The 22,598-nt window shown below is 40.2% G+C and overlaps 2 protein-coding genes across 2 annotated transcripts in view; one reads left to right on the forward strand and one right to left on the reverse strand.

Annotated features, from left to right (window-relative positions):
• LOC124776220 (tyrosine--tRNA ligase, mitochondrial) overlaps positions 1-16,280 on the reverse strand; it is a 115,313-nt gene extending 99,033 nt beyond the window's left edge. Inside the window, exons 1-2 of the mRNA XM_047251075.1 lie at positions 15,758-16,280; positions 15,435-15,582 (exon numbers count right to left, since the gene is read on the reverse strand). Coding sequence (XP_047107031.1) covers positions 15,435-15,582; positions 15,758-15,888 — 279 coding nt within the window. The 5' untranslated portion in view covers positions 15,889-16,280. The remainder of the gene's footprint in view (positions 1-15,434; positions 15,583-15,757) is intronic.
• Positions 16,281-16,403: 123 nt separating this feature from the next.
• LOC124776219 (eukaryotic peptide chain release factor GTP-binding subunit ERF3A) overlaps positions 16,404-22,598 on the forward strand; it is a 71,062-nt gene continuing 64,867 nt past the window's right edge. The window contains exons 1-3 of the mRNA XM_047251074.1: positions 16,404-16,733; positions 17,210-17,467; positions 21,245-21,391. Coding sequence (XP_047107030.1) covers positions 16,523-16,733; positions 17,210-17,467; positions 21,245-21,391 — 616 coding nt within the window. The 5' untranslated portion in view covers positions 16,404-16,522. The remainder of the gene's footprint in view (positions 16,734-17,209; positions 17,468-21,244; positions 21,392-22,598) is intronic.

Here is a 22,598-nt window from a genome sequence, read left to right on the forward strand (position 1 = left end):
ACTGTCTCGCCTTCCCATGGGTCCTGATCTGGCATTCGATAGGGACGAACTTTTGTGTTTCCACCTGGATGTTGCCGAGCAGCGGGTTGTGGACAGGTTCCCCATCAACGGGGACCGGATGGCGGCTGCTGCCGGTTCTGACCCTACCCTCTCCCGGGTTTTACGCTGTATTCAGAAGGATTGGCCAGATCGTCCGTCCACTAAGACTTCTGATCCATTGCGGAACTACTACACTTTTTGTTACCGCCTCATGGCTAGGGATGGTGTTATCCTCCTTTCCACCGAAAATGCTTCGCCGCATGTTGTGGTACCTGTGTCTTTGCGTGCTTCGGTCTTGCACCTCCTTCACCAAGGGCAGTGGGGTGTCTCTCGCACAAAATCTCTTGCGCGCTGTCGTGTGTACTGGCCTGGTATCGACTCTGAAATCGCACACGTGGTCGCTGCCTGCGGCCCTTGTGCGTCACAGGCCGCTGCCCCGAAGTCATCTTTGTCACCGTGGCCTTCGCCTGAGAAGCCCTGGGAGCATATTCATGCTGACTTCGCGGGACCTTTTTTAGGTACTTATTGGCTTCTCGTTATTGACGCCTACTCCAACTTTCCTTCCATTGTCCGTTGCACGTCGCCTACCACCACGGCAACCACCAATGCTCTAGCTTGCATTTTCTCTTTGGAAGGGCTTCCCTCTACTCTTGTTACTGATAATGGTCCGCAATTTGCCTCTTCCGATTTTGCAGATTTTTGTGCGCGTCACGGCGTCATGCACGTCACGGCCCATCCGTTCCATCACAGTCAAATGGTGAGGCTCAACGACTGGTCCGCACATTTAAGGCTCAGATGAGGAAACTCCTGACTTCTTCTGCTGCTGATGATGCGCTTCTCCAATTTCTAGCTTCTTACCGTTTCACCCCCATGGGCGACGACCACAGCCTGGCTGAGTTCTTACATGGCCGACAGCCCCGCACGCTACTTCATCTTCTGCAGCCTTCCACCTCACGGCCGTGGGTGCCTTTGCTTGGTCAGTTCACCGCCGACGACCTTGTATGGGTATGGGGATATGGCAGGCGGCCAAAGTGGAGTCCTGGCCACATCTTACGACACCGTGGCCGACGCCTGTATAAAATCCAGACGGACACAGGTGTTGCAGTGCATCATTCGGACCAGCTTCGGTCTCATGTGCCGGCAACACCTGTTCCGGATGCCACTACACCACCTTCGGCTCTACCTGACGCTCGGGATACTGGAATCTCTCATTAATCACAACGCAGTCTTCTCACCATCATATCAGTGCCAGCACAAGAGCTGATGTCACCAGGAGACGTGCCCATGCAGGAACCCGATGACCATCGTCTGTCGGAGCAACTCTACTCGCCTCCTTCTCCTACGGATGCGGACATATCGCCCAGGTCTCCTGTTATAACAACCGGACTTGCTGCAATGGGCAGATTGGTGCACGGGGCCCCAGCAGATTCGACCCCCACATCTCCTGTCATCTCGACCCGTTATCATTGGGGCACTTCTGTCCGTATGGGAAGCCTCCTCCTCGAGACTTTACGGCCAGTCAAACAACACCTATGGATATTAGCAATCTACAGGCCACCTCCATCAAGACCTGTGCAAAAAATTCAAAGGGGGAAAAAGTGTTGTGACTCGCCGATCTTTCAAAGTGCCGCCACGCAGTTACGCGCATCCTCTACTTGCGGCGCTGTCTGCCAGCCATGCAGCAGCAGCGCCACCTAAGCGACCAGCCAGCCAGCGCTGCTAGACTTGGACTCAGTTATGATTTGACTGTCAAAGTGTACACACGTCTCACTCTGTTTACTTGATCTGTGACTTTCATGTATTGCGTCTTCCTTGAAATATATTTGTTCAACTTGAAGTTATTACATTTTTATTATCATTTTCACATTCTTCAATCTTTCATCACTCAGTTGATACATTATAAGTGTGTACTTAGGCAAAATACTTATTAACTGTAAATGTTCTTGTTTGCTTGGTACAGATATCTAGTGTATCTTAAAATAGTTGGACATACTGACAGCAGCCTCACACTACATTTAGTTCCTTATTAAGTTTGCCAACAATTAATATTAGCCCGAAACACCAGTAACATCTAAAACTATATTACTTGAAGGAGAAATGGCATGCACCTCCCCCACACACACAGTATGGAACAATACAGAAATACAGATTTGTTTTCTCTGAGTAGCTAATCTGAATGTCAACCACCACAACATCTATATCTGTACTCTACACACCACTATACTGCTTGTGGCAGCGAGTACCAACTGTATACAGATATCATTTCCCACCATTCCTATTCCATCTGCAGATGGTACAGTTGTCAACATGCCTCAATTTCTCAAATTTTTGAATTGTGATCATTACATGTTAACATTTCTAGACGTAAGTAATATGTTTCTTGAGTTATTTTGGCATGTGGGCTTTCAGAATTTTGTGGGTAATGCTTTCCATGATGCACAATGTCTTTCTTGTGTGCCCCACAGCAATTTGGTGAGCATTTCTGTCACTCTTGTATAATGGCTAAACAAATGTCCATGACAAATCATGCTCTTTTTCAATCTCTTCCATTAATACAACTTGGTAAAGATCTCAAATTGTCAACAAACACTCCTGAATTTGTCAAATGAGGATATTGTGAGTGATTCTTTTTCATGCATGAACTATGCTTCCTTTGGATTCTTACACTAAATCTGTCTGGCACCTGCCTCCTCCAACAGCTAAATTGAAGAGGTTGTTCCACCTTACTGGTAAATCACTCCACACACATACACATTAATACTTGAATGATATAGGTAATCACATACTGCACAGTCAAACAATGTGGGCTCTTTTTGTCTGTTTGCATACATCAAATCAGACTTATACACTCATCCAGTAACATACAGGGCTATTACAAATGATTGAAGCGATTTCATAAATTCACTGTAGCTCCATTCATTGACACATGGTCACGACACACTACAGATACGTAGAAAAACTCAAAGTTTTGTTCGGCTGAAGCCGCACTTCAGGTTTCTGCCGTCAGAGCGCTCGAGAGCGCAGTGAGACAAAATGGCGACAGGAGCCGAGAAAGCGTATGTCGTGCTTGAAATGCACTCACATCAGTCAGTCATAACAGTGCAACGACACTTCAGGACGAAGTTCAACAAAGATCCACCAACTGCTAACTCCATTCGGCGATGGTATGCGCAGTTTAAAGCTTCTGGATGCCTCTGTAATGGGAAATCAACGGGTCGGCCTGCAGTGAGCGAAGAAACGGTTGAACGCGTGCGGGCAAGTTTCACGCGTAGCCCGCGGAAGTCGACGAATAAAGCAAGCAGGGAGATAAACGTACCACAGCCGATGGTTTGGAAAATCTTACAGAAAAGGCTAAAGCAGAAGCCTTACCATTTACAATTGCTACAAGCCCTGACACCCGATGACAAAGTCAAACACTTTGAATTTTCGGCGCGGTTGCAACAGCTCATGGAAGAGGATGCGTTCAGTGCGAAACTTGTTTTCAGTGATGAAGCAACGTTTTTTCTTAATGGTGAAGTGAACAGACACAATGTGCGAATCTGGGCGGTAGAGAATCCTCACGCATTCGTGCAGCAAATTCGCAATTCACCAAAAGTTAACGTGTTTTGTGCAATCTCATGGTTTAAAGTTTACGGCCCCTTTTTCTTCTGCGAAAAAAACGTTACAGGACACGTGTATCTGGACATGCTGGAAAATTGGCTCATGCCACAACTGGAGACCGACAGCGCCGACTTCATCTTTCAACAGGATGGTGCTCCACCGCACTTCCATCATGATGTTCGGCATTTCTTAAACAGGAGATTGGAAAACCGATGGATCGGTCGTGGTGGAGATCATGATTAGCAATTCATGTCATGGCCTCCACGCTCTCCCGACTTAACCCCATGCGATTTCTTTCTGTGGGGTTATGTGAAAGATTCAGTATTTAAACCTCCTCTACCAAGAAACGTGGCAAAACTGCGAGCTCGCATCATCGATGCTTTCGAACTCATTGATGGGGACATGCTGCGCCGAGTGTGGGAGGAACTTGATTATCGGCTTGATGTCTGCCGAATCACTAAAGGCACATATCGAACATTTGTGAATGCCTAAAAAAACTTTTTGAGTTTATGTATGTGTGTGCAAAGCATTGTGAAAATATCTCAAATAATAAAGTTATTGTAGAGCTGTGAAATCGCTTCAATCATTTGTAATAACCCTGTACATGTGCTCATCTGTCAAAACCCTGAATAACTCCCTTTGCAGCATGCACCAGTGCAAAATGTGCAGTGAGAGAGTCAGTAAGGTCCTGGAAGGTACATACACGGATGTAGAGCCATGCCTGTTCCCATGCCGTGGTCAGCTGTGCTAGGTTTCTTGGTTGAGGATACATGCCATGAACAGCTCAATCAAGGTGGTCCCACAGATTATTGAATGGGTTTAAATCCAAGGAGGCTGGTGGCCGGGGGAATATAGCAAACACATTGTGTGTCCACAGAATGTCCAGTTGGTAGATGCTATTGTTTCGAGGAAAAACAAACTGCATGTAGGGATGGACATTGTCCGCAAGGATAGATGTACACTTGCGTTCATTCACTGTGCCTTCCAGAATGATGAGATCACCCAGACAACGACACAAAAACATTCTCCAGATCATAAAGCTCTGCCAATTGTTGCGGCATGTTGGCTTTTGGACATTTCGTTCCGTACACACAAATGGTCATCTGCCTGATGGAGCACAAAACATGATTCATCTGACAAGACCACCTGTAATGGCATACAAATTCCAACCTTTGCCGCCGATGAACAGCTATCAGCATGCATGAACCAGGTGCATGAACCAGGCACCTGCTGCGGAGATGCATAAGCAGCAATGTTCGCTGAATGGTCACTAAGGAGATGCTGTTGGTAGCCCCTTGGTTCACTTGGGATGTCAAGTTGTTTAACAGTTGCACATCTATTGGCCTGTGTACATCTCCACAGCTGTCATTCACCTGTCATCTATGGCCTGTGGTGCACCACAGATTCCTCAGTAATGGTTTTTGATAGCACTATCTTGCCATGCACGGTATACTTTAAGCACTCAGCACGTGAGTAGTTTACAGACTTAGCAGCTTTGGAAACGCTTTCATCTTGGCCCAAAAGCCAATGATCATACCCTTTTCGACATCAGGAAAAAAAAAACTTTGTTTCTACATTACAATGACTGCACTATTTTCTGCATTCCTCCGACATTCTTTATATACCCTCCACTGCTAGTGCTACCACCTGATGTCTGTGAGTGGTTATTCCATGAGAATGAAGTCTTTCACAATGCCACTGATATATAAAACACTCTCGGTTTTCTTGCCACGTCGGTCTGAGATAAAATCTCAAGCTTTCGATGATAGCCATCACCACCACCACCACCACCACCACCACCACCACCATCATGAGCAACTGACTGTCTTCACTGCTGCTGTGGTGGCCTTACATAGCCTGTGGACGGCTTCTGATTGGTCGGCGATTACATACTGCTGTAGCAGACGGTGTCAGTGTCTGCACTGGTGGTGCCACTGCTTCCGTGAGAACGTAAAGCCTACAAGGAATGTCTCTGTTGCTTCTCTGCATTGAGCGCTCGTTTCCATGCACTGCTCAGATAGCATCCGCTATCAGGGTTAAAGTTCGTCTCACTCATTCTTATTTCAACAGCCTCCTTAATAACAGAATCCCAATATGTGGAGGCATGTTTGTTTCATCAAACAGTATTTTATGTTTTTTCGTGAGGTTGTGCTCCACAGTTGCCGATTTCTCCAGTTCTCTATTTTTAATATGCTGTTGGTGTTCTGCACAGTGGTCGGAAACTGTACGAATGGTCTGACCTATGAAATTGCTTCCATACTCACAGGGGATATTATAAATTCCAGGGACCCCGAGGCCAAGACTGTCCTTAACAAGAGGCATCATCTCCTTAATTTTCTTAGGTGGACAAAAAATCGGTCTTATACCCGGTCTACCCAGAACTCTTCCTATTTTGGTGGATATAGTGCCGTAAAAAGGGAGAACCAAAATCGGTGTTTCATCCTGTGAGCGTGCAGCATTTTCACATTTCCTTTTCTTGCAGAATGTTGCTTTTACATCACATGCACCATAGCCATTCTTTCAGAACACGTTCTTCAGATGGTTAACTGCGTACTTCAAGTGGTCCTCATCAGAAACAGTTTTTGCTCTATATACCAACGTGTTCAAATTGGCTCTTGAACAGGATGGTGGAGAGTCTGTGCATTAAGGTATAAATCGGTATGCATCGGCTTGTGGTACACAGAGCAGCTGTGATGCCTGTCCGCCTGTCGTCGTACTAAAACGACTAAAAATGGCAACCTTCCTTCCTTCTCCATCTCAACAGTGAACCAGATTTTCAGACGTATGCTATTCATGTGTTCCATGAATTGCTCGAGAGCTTCTGCACAATGTGGCCAAACCACAAATGTATCATCAACATAACGATAAAATAAGGGTGGATGGAGGGGAGCTGAATTTAATGCACATTCCTCAAAATTCTCCATAAAAAAGTTAGCCAATGATGGACACAACGAAGAGCCCATTGTCATATCGTCCATCATTTTATAAAATTTATTACCATACAAGAAGTAGGTGGTCACCATCACATGCCGTAACAACTTTATAGTTTCAGGAGGAAAAAGTTCCGCCATCAGTTTGAAAGTGTCCTCCACAGGAACTTTTTTGAACAGCGATACCACATCCAGGCTGACTAAAATGTCATTTGGACCAACTCTAACCTGTTTGATTTTCTCAATGAAAGTCTGGGAGTTCCTGATGTGATGTTCACACCGGCCGAATATAGGAGTCATCAATTTTGTTAGGTATTTGGCCAGCTTGTAGGTAGGAGAACCAATTGCACTGACAATAGGTCTCAAGGTAACATTATCCTACATCCAGATGTAGTTGAAAGGAGGTTGAAGAAGAATATTAGCTTAAAGAAAAAAGACTGGTTGGTATCAAACCAGAATAGGAAAAGAAGAATTCTGCTTATAGGCAGCATCATAAGAGGGGTGTGGGCCAGCAGCTTCAGGAGAAATTAGGTGCAGGGTACCAGGTCACAAGTTTTGTGAAACCAAGTGCTAGCCTTAGCAAGGTGACAGAAAACTTAGGTCAGCTACGCAGGGACTTTGAGAAGGAAGATCAGGTAATTACAGCTGGGGGAGCACAAAACAGCCTGGCTATGAATCCGAGATACAGTATTAGGAGTGACCTGCATAAAATAGGAGCAGAAACTGAGTACACAAATTTGGGGTTTGTGGAGGTCTTTCAGCGCCATGATCAGCCCTGGGTAAACACTGTTGTAAGGCATGTTAACACTGAGCTGAACAGGATGATCCAGACACCAGCAAAATATCACATACGTGTTGTTCCAGTAAATGCTATTGGTAGTTGGGGATACACTACACATGGCTTGCACCTGAATACGATGGGGAAAAGTAAGTTAGCTTCTCTATAAGCAGAAACTGTAAGGGGGTCCACAGTCACATAAGGGTTGATCCCCGTGGTTAAAGGGTCCAGGCAGACAGGTTTTTTAGGTTAAAGCCAAATTCCAGACAGACAGCAACCAAGGAAAATAGAAGAAAAGAAACTTCATGCACAGTTAATTGGGGTAAAGCTAATGACCGTATCAACATACTCCATCAAAATATCGGGGGAATAAAATATAAAGTAGATGAGCTATCAGTGAGTTTAGATGATGTCAAAAATGAGATTCATACAATCTGTCTGTCTGTACACCACGTAACTGTGGGCATGGATAGTGTCAGTATAAGTGGGTATAATTTAGCATCTTACACTTGTAGATCTAGGATGGATAAAGGAGGAGTTGCCATTTTCATAAAACAAGGGTATAAATGCAAAACTGTAGAAGTAAGCAAATTTTGTGTTGATCAGCACTTTTAGGTTTGTGCATGTGAACTTCAGTTAGATAATGTAGTATTGATATTAGCAACAGTGTACAAGTCCCCAAAAGGAGACTGGGAGATGTTCATAAAATAGTTTGACCCTCTATTATGCTGTCTGTCAGACAAAAAGAAGAAGTTATTAATCTGTGGTGATTTCAATGTAAACTTTCTAAGTAATTCTGATAGGAAAAGTGAACTAGAAGTGTTATTAACAACATATAAATTAGAATCAGTGATCAATTTCCCTACACGTATAGCTCAGGACAGTAGCACGCTAACAGATAATGTATTTGTACAAAAAGAGGATGTAAAACAAACACATGCTTTCGCTGTGGTAAATGGATTTTCAGGTCATGATGCACAACTGGATAACTTACAAAACCTAACATGGTGTACAGTTCAGAAACCATTAATTAAAAGTGTGAGGTCGCTAAACCTGTTATCTATACAGCACTTCAGAGAAAGCTTAAGAAATGTTAATTAGGGAGATGTTTACAATGAGCCAAATGCTAATGATAAGTGTAAAATATTTCTTGATAAATTTATATACCTCTTTGAACATTGTTTCCCAAAGAAAATTACTAAGTGTAACACCGCACACTTTTCAAAGAAACTTTGGATTACTACAGGTATTAAAGTGTCTTCAGAAAGAAAAAGAAAACTGTATGTGACAGCAAGAACTAGTAAAGATCCAGAAGTAGTTTTACATTATAAAAATTATTGTAACATACTTAGAATAGTTGTAAGGAAATCAAGAAATATGTATGTTAGAGAAGAAATTAACAACTCCGGCATTAAAATCAAATCAATATGGAATGTTGTTAGAAGGGAGACAGGAAAAGTAACCACTGGAGTAGGTAGTATTACTGTTAAAGAAAACAAGACCATCCTAACCAACAGTACAGAAGTAGCTAATGTATTTAACAATCATTTCTTAAGTGTGGGAGAAAAAATTGGTGAGAACAATTCAAAATAAAAAGCTAGGCAGTACATGGAAGAGTCTGATTTGAAAAAAAATTAGTCAGATTAAGTTTCAACTAAAAACCTGTTGTGAAATAAGTAAAATTATTAAATCTCTGAAATAAATGTTCTGTTGGAGTAGATGACATCTCTAATAAGATATTAAAACAAGGTGGAGCAATTACAGCTGATGTTCTGAGTCACGTATGTAATGCATCACTAACTCAAGATATTTTCCCCGACAGGTTAAAATATGCCATTGTCAGGCCTCTCTACAAAAAGGGGGACACCACAGATGGCAATAATTATTGGCCAGTATCCTTGCTTACAGCATTCGCAAAAATCTTTGAGAAAGTAATGTACTCAAGAGTGGTTAGCCATCTCAACAGTAATGGGATACTTAGTAAATCACAGTTCGGATTTCAAAAATGCTGTTCCACTGAGACAGCAATATACAATTTCACTGCCCAAATAGTAGAGTCTTTAAATAGTAAAATGTCACTAGTAGGAATTTTCTGTGACTTGTTCAAAGCATTTGATTGTGTGAAACACGACATTATGTTACAGAAATTACAATTCTATGGTATAAATGGAATAGTACAGGAGTGGTTCAAGTCATACCTACAGAACAGGAAGCAAAAAGTTTCCTTATATGGGTCAAGTGATTTAAATAAATGTGACACTTCATCTAACTGGGGTGAAATTACATTAGGTGTTCCACAGGGTTCACTCATGGGCCCCCTTCTGTTCTTGATATATGTGAACGACCTCCCTTCCTTTCTGAAACAGAAAGCTGAACTGACACTGTCTGCTGGTGATGCAAGCATCATTATTAACCCAGTAAAAGAAAGTCCAACTGAAAATGATACTAATAAAGTCTTTGGAAAAGTCATTAATTGGTTTTCTGCAAATGGGCTTGCTCCAAACTTTGAAAAAACACAGTACATCCAATTTTCTGCTGCAAAAAGTACAGTTCCTTTAATAAATATAACACATCAACAAAAGTCAGTAGACAGGGTAGAGCATACTAAGTTTTTGGGTGTACTTATAGATGACAATCTTAATTGGAAAATTCATATTTTGGATCTCCTAAAGGGACTAGGTTCAGCAAACACCGTCTGCTACAACAGTATGTAATCGCCGAGCAATCAGAAGCCATCCACGGGCTACATAAGGCCACCTCAGCAGTAATGAAGACAGTCAGTTGCTCCTGACAATGATGATGGAGGCTATAGTCGAAACCTTGAGATTTTATCCTGAATTGATGCACAAGAAAACAGAATATTTTACGTGTAGTCACATTAATGTGACTGGACTGTGCATATGCTTAGAGTCAGCTGCTAATCTCTGCATCTGACACTGCCCATCTGCAAGTGTCTCTACTTTAAGTAATGAGTGTCTAGTGACGTCACCTCCCTTTACACAATAGTATTGCCTGCAAATAGCCTCATAGAGCTGATATATTTATTTACTTCCCAATTGTGATCCCAGCATGCATGCCATTTTCTAATGATAAGTCACCAAGAGTTAAATGTCATATGACACAAGGATGATGTCCTCTTCACAACAGTAAATAACATACATATTGACACATTTCTTGGTGAGTTATCACTTGAAATTATCATATATACTGAAATCTTAATTGTGAAGCAAATAAATCCGGTAATAGTCTAAGTGGAATTTGTCATTTCTGAAATGCTATAGGACTGTGGACTCACATAAATAAAATATAAGCCAAAAATGGCCAGGAGACTAACTTGCTGACACCACACACCTAAATACCACGTTGGTCTTGATTGGCCCGACAGAGCCTTTTTGCTTTGCCTCATCTGGGCTCCAAACTATATTCCTTAAGTCGCTGATATATACTACTAATAGTAGTGTACATACCACACAATACAAGTACATTCACATTAGCAAGATGCTACCTCCCGAATTTGAGGTCAGTGCCTCAACAGCTGCACTGCCTCATTTGGTAAGTCCCTAATGTACCATGTTCCTTGATTTACATACAATTTGTTTAAAGAAACTTGTAGTAAAAGACATAGTTTCATTCTTCATTGGTACGATCTTGTTTTCAGATTCAAAGAATGTTGATCGCATGGCTTTCCATATATCTGTTTTGACTTGATTCAGTTTTCATTTCTCAGCATAGATTTGACTTTATTTGAATTTGCTTTGATTGTACACAGCCTCTGCACTGAATGGATATGTAACTGTATGTTGTAAGCAAGTGAATTATATTTACACTATTCTCAGAATGTTTATTCACTAAATATTGTCCCCTCCTCAGAAACACATTATTCAAGCAGAAAGTCCTCTGTGGACCATGTGTTGCCAAGCAAAAGTAGTTTCAGTCTGTTTCAAAACTGTTGTAATCATTGATCAGAATCTTTATTTCACCAAGGAGATAATTGAGGCTACATATTTAGCTACTTTTTGTGTCAGTGTAGGGTTGTTATTATGAGTGATAATTGTATTTAAACTTAACATCAAATTCAAAATGTCATCCCTTCTTTTTCTTTGAAATGCCTACTTCAACAATATTCATTTTATTACATTTCTGTTCGCTTACAGGTAAAGTGCCTGACTGCAGATCCAAAGGTCACAGGTTCAAACCTCATTCAGCACTAGGACATTTATCTGTCACTTTTCATTTCTTGCACCTTTTGCAATGTTTCTTAATGTGAAAAATTCCATGTTACACCCTGATTCAGAGCCAACTTAAACTGTAGATCCCCCCTATAATTAATTGGGTAAGTCAGCTCATACTTAGGAGATGGAAGCAGCATAACACCACCACACCTGGCAAAGCACTGTGGTGTTCACGCCAACCTTAAGACTGACGACAGCTTCACTTTCATTAACATAAAACCTAGCTGTAATTGCCACCAAACACTAAGCCATTTCTTTTAACAAAAAGGTTTGACCTAAGGTGGTATTTTTGTCACAGAACCGATGTGCACTACTAAATGATCACAACAGTGACAAAAAGGGGAGGGGAAGAACAAAGGAGGAGACAATGCCTGGAAGCAAACAGAGTTTTGAATGACAACAGAGATTTCTGTGCATGTACTAAAACTACAGCATGCAAGAGGTGTTTAATTGTCATGGTCACAAACAGTGAATAAAAATAATAACTTTCTTTATGGGTAACCATGAGCCATGGACCTTGCCATTGGTGGGGAGGCTTGCGTGCTGGTACTGCGAACGGCTGAAAGCAAGGGGAAACTAAAGCCGTAATTTTTTTCGAGGGCATGCAGCTTTACTGTATGGTACAGATGGCCGTATTGTAGGTGCAACCACAATGGAGGGGTATCTGTTGGGAGGCCAGACAAATGTGTGGGTCCTGAAGAGGGGAAGCAGCCTTTTCAGTAGTTGCAGGGGCAACAGTCTGGACGACTGACTGATCTGGCCTTGTAACGCTAACCAAAACGGCCTTGCTGTGCTGGTACTGCGAACGGCTGAAAGCAAGGGGAAACTAAAGCCGTAATTTTTTTCGAGGGCATGCAGCTTTACTGTATGGTTACATGATGATGGCGTCCTCATGGGTAAAATATTCCTGAGGTAAAATAGTCCCCCATTCGGATCTCCGGGCGGGGACTACTCAAAAGGATGTTGTTATCAGGAGAAAGAAAACTGGCGTTCTACAGATCAAAGCGTGGAATGTCAGATCCCTTAATTGGGCAGGTAGGTTAGAAAATTTAAAAAGGGAAATGGATAGGTTAAATTTAGATATAGTGGGAATTAGTGAAGTTCGGTGGCAGGAGGAACAAGACTTTTGGTCAGTTGAATACAGGGTTATAAATACAAAATCAAATAGGGGTAATGCAGAAGTAGGTTTAATAATGAATAAAAAACAGGAGTGAGGGTAAGCTACTACAAACAGCATAGTGAACGCAATATTGTGGCCAACATAGACACGAAGCCCATGCCTACTACAGTAGTACAAGTTTATATGCCAACTAGCTCTGCAGATGATGAAGAAATTGATGAAATGTATGATAAGATAAAAGAAATTATTCAGGTAGTGAAGGGAGATGAAAATTTAATAGTCATGGGTGACAAATTCGAGAGTAGGAAAAGGGAGAGAAGGAAACAAAGTAGGTGAATATGGATTGGGGCTAAGAAATGAAAGAGGACGCCGTCTGGCAGAATTTTGCACAGAGCATAACTTAATCATAGCTAACACTTGGTTCAAGAATCATAAATGAAGGTTGTATACATGGAAGAGGTCTGGAGATACTCGAAGGTATCAGATAGATTATATAATGGTAAGACAGAGATTTAGGAACCAGGTTATAAATTGTAAGACATTTCCAGGGGCAGATGTGGACTCTGACCACAATATATTGGTTATGACCTGTTGATTAAAACTGAAGAAACTGCAAAAAGCTGGGAATTTGAGGAGATGGGACCTGGATAACTGACTAAACCAGAGGTTGTACAGAGTTTCAGGGAGAGCGTAAGGGAACAATTGACAAGAATTGGGGAAAGAAATACAGTAGAAGAAGAATGGGTAGCTCTGAGGGATGAAGTAGTGAAGGCAGCAGAGGATCAACTAGGTAAAACGACGAGGGCTAGTAGAAATACTTGGGTAACAGATGATATATTGAATTTAACTGATGAAAGGAGAGAATATAAAAATGCAGTAAATGAAGCAGGCAAAAAGGAATACAAACGTCTCAAAAATGAGATCAACAGGAAGTGCAAAATGGATAAGCAGGGATGGCTAGAGGACAAATGTAGAGATGTAGAGGCATATCTCACTAGGGATAAGATAGATACTGCCTACAGGAAAATTAAAGAGACCTTTGGAGAAAAGAGACCCACTTGCATGAATATCGAGAGCTCAGATGGAAACCCAGTTCTAAGCAAAGAAGGGAAAGCAGAAAGGTGGAAGGAGTATATAGAGGGTCTATACAAGGGTGATATACTTGAGGACAATATTATGGTAATGGATGAGGATGTAGATGAAGATGAAATGGGAGATACAATACTGCATGGAGATTTTGACAGAGCACTGAAAGGCCTGAGTCAAAACAAGGCCCTGGGAGTAGACAACATTCCATTAAGGCGAAATACCCTCAGACTTCAAGAAGAATATAATAATTCCAGTCCCAAAGAAAGCAATTGTTGACAGATGTGAAAATTACCGAACTATTAGTTTAATAAGTCACAGCTGCAAAATACTAACACGAATTCTTTACAGACGAATGGAAAAACTGGTAGAAGCCGATCTCAGGTAAGATCAGTTTGGATTCCGTAGAAATGTTGGAACATGTGAGGCAATACTGACCCTTACGACTTATCTTAGAAGCTAGATTAAGAAAAGGCAAACCTACATTTCTAGCATTTTTAGACTTGGAGAAAGCTTTTGACAGTATTGACTGGAATACTCTCTTTCAAATTATGAAGGTGGCAGGGGTAAAATACAGGGAGCGAAAGGATATTTACAATTTGTACAGAAACCAGATGGCAGTTACAAAGAGTCGAGGGGCATGAAAGGGAAGCAGTGGTTGGGAAGGGAGTGAGACAGGGTTGTAGCCTCTCCCCAATGTCATTCAATCTGTATATTGAGCAAGCAGTAAAGGAAACAAAAGAAAAATTCGGAGTAAGTATTGAAATCCATGGAGAAGAAATAAAAACTTTGAGGATAGCAGATGACACTGTAATTCTGTCAGAGACAGCAAATGACTTGGAAGAGCAGTTGAAGGGAATGGACAGTGTCTTGAAAGGAGGATATAAAATGTACATCAACAAAAGCGAAACGAGGATAATGGAATGTAGTCGAATTAAGTCTGGCGATGCTGAGGGAATTAGATTAGGAAATGAGACACTTAATGTAGTGGATGAGGTTTGCTATTTGAGGAGCAAAATAACTGATCGTCGAAGTAGAGAGGATATAAAATGTAGACTGGCAATGGCAAGGAAAGCTTTTCTGAAGAAGAGAAATTTGTCAACATCGAGTATAGATTTAAGTGTCAGAAAGTCGTTTCTGAAAGTATTTGTGTGGAGTGTAGCCATGTATGGAAGTGAAAAGTGGACGATAAATAGCTTAGACAAGAAGAGAACAGAAGCTTTCGAAATGTGGTGCTACAGAAGAATGCTGAAGATTAGATGGGTTGATCACATAACTAATGAGGAGGTATTGAATAGAATTGGGGAGAAGAGGAGCTTGTGGCACAACTTGACTAGAAGAAGGGATCGGTTGGTAGGACATGTTCTGAGACATCGAGGGATCACCAATTTAGTATTGGAGGGCAGCATGGAGGGTAATAATCGTAGAGGGAGACCAAGAGATGAATACACTAATCAGATTCAGAAGGATGTAGGTTGCAGTAGGTACTGGGAGATGAAAAAGCTTGCACAGGATAGAGTAGCATGGAGAGCTGCATCAAACCAGTCTCAGGACTGAAGACCACAACAAACATGGGTAGGAAAAAAAAAAAAAATCTCATGACTGTCAGTTTCATAATGAATATAAAACCTAGTAAGATGAAAACTTACCAGCACTATGACTCTATGTCCGCTTCTTTGCCAGTGTAACAGATTAATAATTACAAGCAGGTTGCCAATATGCAGACTATCGGCCGTTGGATCAAATCCAGCATACACACACTGTGGCTTAGCGTTCAGCAAGTCAACAATCTCCGCACTTTAAAAAGAGCGTGAAAATAAAATAAATGACGATTAATACACACTGTGGCTTAGCGTTCAGCATGTCAACAATCTCCGCGCTTTAAAAAGTGTGTAAAAATAAAATAAATGACGATTAATGTTTATGTAAAATTATACATCCTATTTTAATTTAACTGCATTAATAACCCAACCTTGCAGTATCTGGGAATATATCCTTATACATCCCTCTCTCGTGCAATTTCAGCACATTTCTGTTTGAATAATGCCTACTGACACTGTAGGAAAAGTGTTTCAACTTCAGAATTCCTTGTACGAGCTTCATACTATAACCTACAATCGGCGGTGTTGTTACAGTACCCAAGTTAAAATATTTAAATTAAACGTCGCGTATATCCGTGACTTGACTCACAATTACAAGTTCCACCAACAGACGAATCCGGTCATATTAAATACTAGGAGATTTTTCCAAATTAATCTTATGTTGTTCACGCAGTAATTGTTCAGTTCCCAATTTTTTTTCTAACAAACAGCTTTCATGCTTTTAGCGCACGGACTTCTATTTTGTCTTCCTTCCTATTTGTTTACGTACTCTCAAATATTTGCACAAGTACCTATTTATTTTAATACATGATACTTCTTCGTATCATTTTCAAATGTACCACTGCCTACACACAATACATCACAATTGAATTACTTAACAAAACCAATATACAGAGGTATATGCCGTACGTAAGTTTTTAATTGTCGGTGCAGTATTCTGAATCGACGGAAAACACTAATCTGTGCTTTCTGTAGCGCTGTTGCGATTTTAACAGTAGAAAATTGTTATGACTCTGCCGCAGTCTGCCATTACCTTCCGGTTGCGAGAAGAGAACACACGCGGATATTTGAGAGTAATATTGTGAAATTATTTTTCGTGTTATCTACTTTTGGACAATATTAAGTATATTGTAAAAATGGCAAATAATGGAGCACCCGACTCTTGGGAACAACAAGCTGATGTGGGAGGCGGTGATTCCAGTCAGTCCTCCGATCTGTCGGCGAAAATTTCCACGTTGAATGTGAACGCAGCCGAATTTGTGCCTTCATTCCTGCCTCAACAAACTGAACCTATTTCGAAAAAAGAATCTCCAGACTCCGTGGACGGGCAGGTTCCCGTAACGAATGGTACGAATGTGCTGTGTATTTGGGTTAGGGTGTTTGTGCGAAGTAATGAAATGTGTTTCAGGAACTTATAAACAGTGTTCATGTAGGTTATATTATACTACTGCACTAAGAGTGTTTTGACAGTTTGCCCTAAATGTAGAAGTGTAATCATATTATTCAAAAAATTTCATAGGGTTATTTTATTTTTTATGTGGCAGTCAATAACGTGAAGTTTTGTGTATCCGTTCAAAAGTGTAGACGTCCATGTAGGTTAGTAATGTGATTGCTCCCAGCGAAGTTAAATTACGATCGGTGTCAGTATTTACCCACCCATTGTATTTGTACATCTTGTCAGGCTGCTTCTCCATGAAAGTCCAAGGGAAGTAGGTGTTTGGTTAGAGCTCACACAGTTGCTGTACCTTAACTCTAAAATTTTGGAACTGCCTGTTGCTGTCAAAAAAAAGAGTCACTTCTGTTTAATGGTGGAATGGTTGCAGATAATGAACCTCATGACATGGACGTGGATGAGCCACCTGGGGATGGAGCACCTCCGCCTACTGCTGACAGTTGGGAAGAAGCTGCAGATGGTGATGGCGAGCCGCTGTTAACGCCTGATAATGAACAAGATGGAGAAGAAGAGGAAGAAGATGAATTGGAGGAAGCTGTAATCAAACCCAAGAAAAGACCAGTCAACAAAGTTGAAGAGACGAAGAGCAAGAAGGAACATGTTAATGTTGTGTTTATTGGCCATGTTGGTATGTACTTAGTTGAGAGACCAGCTCACTATTTCATTTAATATCAGTTGATTTAATTTCTGTTTGCATTCACCTTTTATGAAAATTACATATTGAAGGGGATGTTGAAAACTGTCCATTGGCTTAGCTTCATTAGAAACTTGAAAACACACTTATAAGTAAATAACAAATGCTTACATAAGCTTTGTGACTCTTTTTCCAAGTTTCCTCTTAGTACTTGGGAAAATTCTCCATAGCATTCCTAACATGACTTTGTACAGTCAAAAACTGGAACAAACACTTATTTGATAAATAAATGCTACAAATTATTAATTTTCCATTTGTTTCTCATGATCCAATAAAGGTTTTCATGTTTAAAGTTAATTGTGCAGGAGAACTGTGGCTTGGACACAGTTTCTCAAACTGGTTTGAACTGGTTAAAGCCTGACCTTGTTGACAAAGCAACCGGGCATTTGGCTGCTTTAACCAGATTTTGAATCCCCCTCCCTGCACCAATGTGCCATATAACCTGAAAATATATGTACTTTGATCTTCCTTATGCAGTCTTTTTTTGTAGTTTTATGTAAATAACTGTAATTATGTAGTATTCTCAGTTGCAACATTACTTGATATTCTAGTTCATAGTATTTTATTATGATGGGAAATGGCTGATCGTTGAATCTCAGTTAACATATGTTCATGAGTGATAGTTGTTTTGTGTTTTTGTTGTTGTTGTTGTTATGGTAGCTTCCATCATTTAGCATACTGTAGAATTATTTAATTATTTTCTCTTTTAATGAAAAGATGCCAATAATTGTGTTGTGTTGAACAAAACTTTGTTGACAGTATGTATACATTAGTGAAGTAAAATATCTCACTGGCAGCACCAGGAAAATAAGTTTTCTATGAATTCTTAGAGATATATTATGGTATGGTGCAGTATCTTTGCATTTTCACTACTGTCTGAAATAAGTTATTGGATTGTCATTGAGGACAGAGGACCAAAAATTTTGGAGGTACTGTTAATCGATGGTGTATGATAAAAGATATGATTAAATACACTGTGGTCAATCTGTGATGAGAACTTTTTGTGTAGGTGATTGAGATGATGGTAGTTCTGTATTTTGAATGAAATGTTCTTTTGTCATGTAATTTAAGTTATTCTGGCTGATGTTAGATTGTGAGTAGGAAACGAAGATGCCTGGTGAACTGGTGTATAAATACGTTGCAGTGGAAACTTTGGTTTCCGTATAGATAACAGTAACCAGTAAAGTGTCACATTGTCAGTAGCCTATTTCAAATAGATTTGTGTGCACATACGTATACTGCTCCCAGCTATATGAAAACTTGTGGATTTTCTGCCACTTAAATGTTGCACTTTCCTATTTCGTACTGGATATACAACCTGACTTTGTCAAAGCAAAAACAGTAATATCCTAGTAGCACTCAAAATCCTATTACAAATTGTTGAATATTAACTTACATAAATATGCTTCATTACACAACATTTCACAAATATGCAGTCATGTTGTGTATTTGTTGTCATTCTTTAAGTAAATTGAATAGCTGTCTCAACAGAACTGATAGTAACTGGTATCACCGTCTGACTTATTAAACGAATTGTGTACAGTATATGAGGCAACTTTTTACTTCCCTTAATTTCATTACAATCTGTTTGAAATCACTGTATCTACTATTTTTTTCCACTCCAGTGGCGTACCTGAACATCACAGTTCCTTGGCTACAGGCACTCCCAATTGTCATTGTACATTTACATCATTTTACCTAACTGATTCTGCTGTGTACATACCAATACGTTGTGTTGAGTTTACCCACCATTTCCTGTTATGTCACCTATGACATACACACTGCATCAAGCTATCATAACCATCACTGTGTGCACACAAAAAAGGCACGTTGCAAGTAGTATTAGATAATCTTCTTCTTCTTAAATTTGTATAGCAAATGCTATACTAAAAAAAATTATGGCTGCATTTCACTATTACTATTTTCATTGTTCTGTATTTTTTCCAGTAATAACTCTCATTTAAAATGATGAATATGGAATAAACATTTGCACAGTTAACTGCACTTCTTAGCCAGTGTGGTACACTAAATTTGTGTATGAGGATTGTGTGTATTTCTCGTGCCACTCCCTTACAAGTCATTGGTTAATCTGCTGGGTAATCAGTTTTGGCGTAACAACCACAAAAATGGAGTTCCTACTTATCAGTTTATTGCCATTTAATAAATGTATATGGAGTAGACTAATGTATGGGTGTGAAAAAACAAGTGGTGTATGGAATTTCTGTTTGCACTGATAGTTGTGAAATCCATGTCAAGAACAGATGATCACTCACAGTGGTTTCTGCAATTCGGTTCCTCCATTCCCTCAGATGATTTTAACGTAAAAGTTATAATATTGAATCTTGCAAGTGTTCGTAGCAAGCTGGCAACAGCAACATTTTTGCGGTCCAGTAAATTACTACTGCCAGTTGAAAGATACATTTTTTATTTGTTTACTTTTTTTAAATTATTTGTTATTGATGATGAAACCAGAGTGTTTCCATATACACTTGAAACTAAGCAGCAGTTACTGAAGTGATAATGTTCCTCTTGCCTAAATCACAAAAATTTGAACACAGTCTGCTTTGTAAGTTGCGCCAGCTCTGTTATTGAATCCAAAGGAAATACTGTGTATCAACGTCATAGCTTCAGGTATCACAATAACCTCTGACAATTGTTCTTAGACACTTAAGCTCAGATGTGCAATAAACGGAGAAGTGGGATGCTTGAGCAAGTGTGAAGTATGCACCATGGTAACATTTACATTCCCTGTGAAGCTGTCACTCTCTTGCATTGGTTCAGATGGGATCATCCCATACCCACCCACTCAGTTATTACCACATCCTTCTTAAATTAAATTTCAGTGATAGGCGAGATGAAAGAAGGTAAGGTCTAACACATCTTGAGTGACATTTGTGATAAGCAGGTATGATATGGACATTCAAAACATTCGTCAGCATCCGCAGAAAAACTGACCAAAATGGTGATTATGCAGAAAAATAGGGACTTTTTTAAACTAAAAAAATCAGCTATTCAGAATGAACCTACCTTTCTTTCTTTCTTCCTTTTTTAAAGACCTTACTTTAATTATTGGGGTTCCTTTAATAATATAACTTGTACACCTACAGTCACCTTTTGCATTGTCAGTTGTATGGGTACTACAAAATTCATCTTTGAAGATCACTGTATTAGTAAAAAGGTGCTTCACAGATATCGTCGGCAATTTTATTATTAAAAGCACGTAGTGTGCAAAGCTTTACAATGTTTCACAACTGACAAAAAAACTGAATTGCACCCAGTTGTTTGCCTGGATTATTCAGCTCTTGTTTCTTTTAATCTTGTGCTGACCTCTGATGGAAGGCATGTGAGTCTTACAAGCAGTGATGGCATTGAAAGAAGTTGGTCATCAGAATTTCCCTGAAAGGTTTTACCTTTTCATATGTTTATAGGCATTGAGAGTTCTAAAAACATTTCAAGCACTACTGAATTTGGCTGATGATTTACACTTGTAGTTTTTAAAGCATCTTCCTTACTTTGATTGACATGTCCCGTCGTGGCCATTTCAGATGTTTGACAGTTCACTAGCTAGTAATTGTGCAAGTACCTCACTTTGTGTCAGCCATGTATTTTTGATTTGTTTATTTTCTTGCAGTGTTTTCCAGTAGAATAGAAGCTCCAAACCCAATATTAGTATGAAAAACTCATAATGCTTGACATTTATCTGCTTCACAGATGCAGGGAAATCAACAATTGGTGGTCAAATTATGAATTTGACAGGTATGGTTGACAAACGGACACTTGAGAAGTATGAACGTGAAGCAAAGGAGAAAAGCAGAGAAACTTGGTATCTTTCGTGGGCTCTTGATACTAACCAAGAAGGTGAGTCATAAATGAAGGTGTAATAGATGTTATTTATGTTGTGTCCATTGCTGCATTCAGTATTGAGAAACTAGTCATTCCAAACACGTGTAGCTTTCAAAGACTGAAACTTAATACTGTCATTTATAAAAACGATTCTACAGCATGGATTCTATATTTTGTTTACACCAATCATTATTTTACCACACATGCACAACACCAGTCATGTTGTAGGACTGCTCGAAATTTTGTAAATTATGTGGTGTAGTAAAACACACGATGCAGTTGTTTCATTCTCTTATAGAACCCCCTATACAGTGCAGAAGTGAAATATTATTTCTGACAGTAATTTCAATATTCATTGGTGTGTGTGTGTGTGTGTGTGTGTGTGTGTGTGTGTGTGTGTGTGTGTGTGTGTGAGTGAGAGGGGGGGGGGCGAGACTTTCACGCAAAGGGCACTGCTAGTTGCAGTAATAATAATAATAATAAAATTGTGACTCAGTTGCATAGGTTTGATGTATAAATTACACACACAAAGCCTGACAGTCTCCTTACCAAACTCACCTAATGTTCCTCCTTTCAGGCTTCAGGAGTCTATCATTACAATTTATTACTTATAAAATTGCATGTTTCTGTGCACAAGATACGTAATATCTGATACCATTCAATGTTAACAAGGGAGGTGCTTGTATATTGGCCAAGGAGTTCAATGGAAAGAACAGTCCCCCCCCCCCTCCCCCTCCAGAATGACTGATTTTCCTCTAGATTTATTCAAGTGTTCTAGCGTTGTAATTTGAATCGGTGGTAAGTGAAGACACCAATGAGTGGCTTCAGCTGTGTAAATAGATATGACCTATTACCACCAGCTTTCAGGTCAATGTGCTGCACATCTTTTACATGCAAGATTAATATTTATGTCTAGGAGGAAGACCAGGGCATACTATGTCCAACACAGTTTGTAATCAGCATAAATTCCCCCTACTTCTTCAGTGTGCTCAAACCAATTTTGGCCTAATGAGAAAGTACAGTAGGAGTTTCATAGGGAAGTCCTTAGATATCCTCCATACAGAATGAGATTTTCACCCTGCAGAGGACTGTGTGCTGATATGAAACTTCCTGGCAGATTAAAACTGTGTGCCGGAACTTGGGACCTTTACCTTTGGCGGGCAAATGCTGTACCATTTGAGCTACCCAACTCACAAGTCATCACGAGTCATGCTTGGCAGAG

Source organism: Schistocerca piceifrons, chromosome 2 (genome assembly GCF_021461385.2).
Source record: "Schistocerca piceifrons isolate TAMUIC-IGC-003096 chromosome 2, iqSchPice1.1, whole genome shotgun sequence".
In the NCBI taxonomy this organism is placed as follows: domain Eukaryota; kingdom Metazoa; phylum Arthropoda; class Insecta; order Orthoptera; family Acrididae; genus Schistocerca; species Schistocerca piceifrons.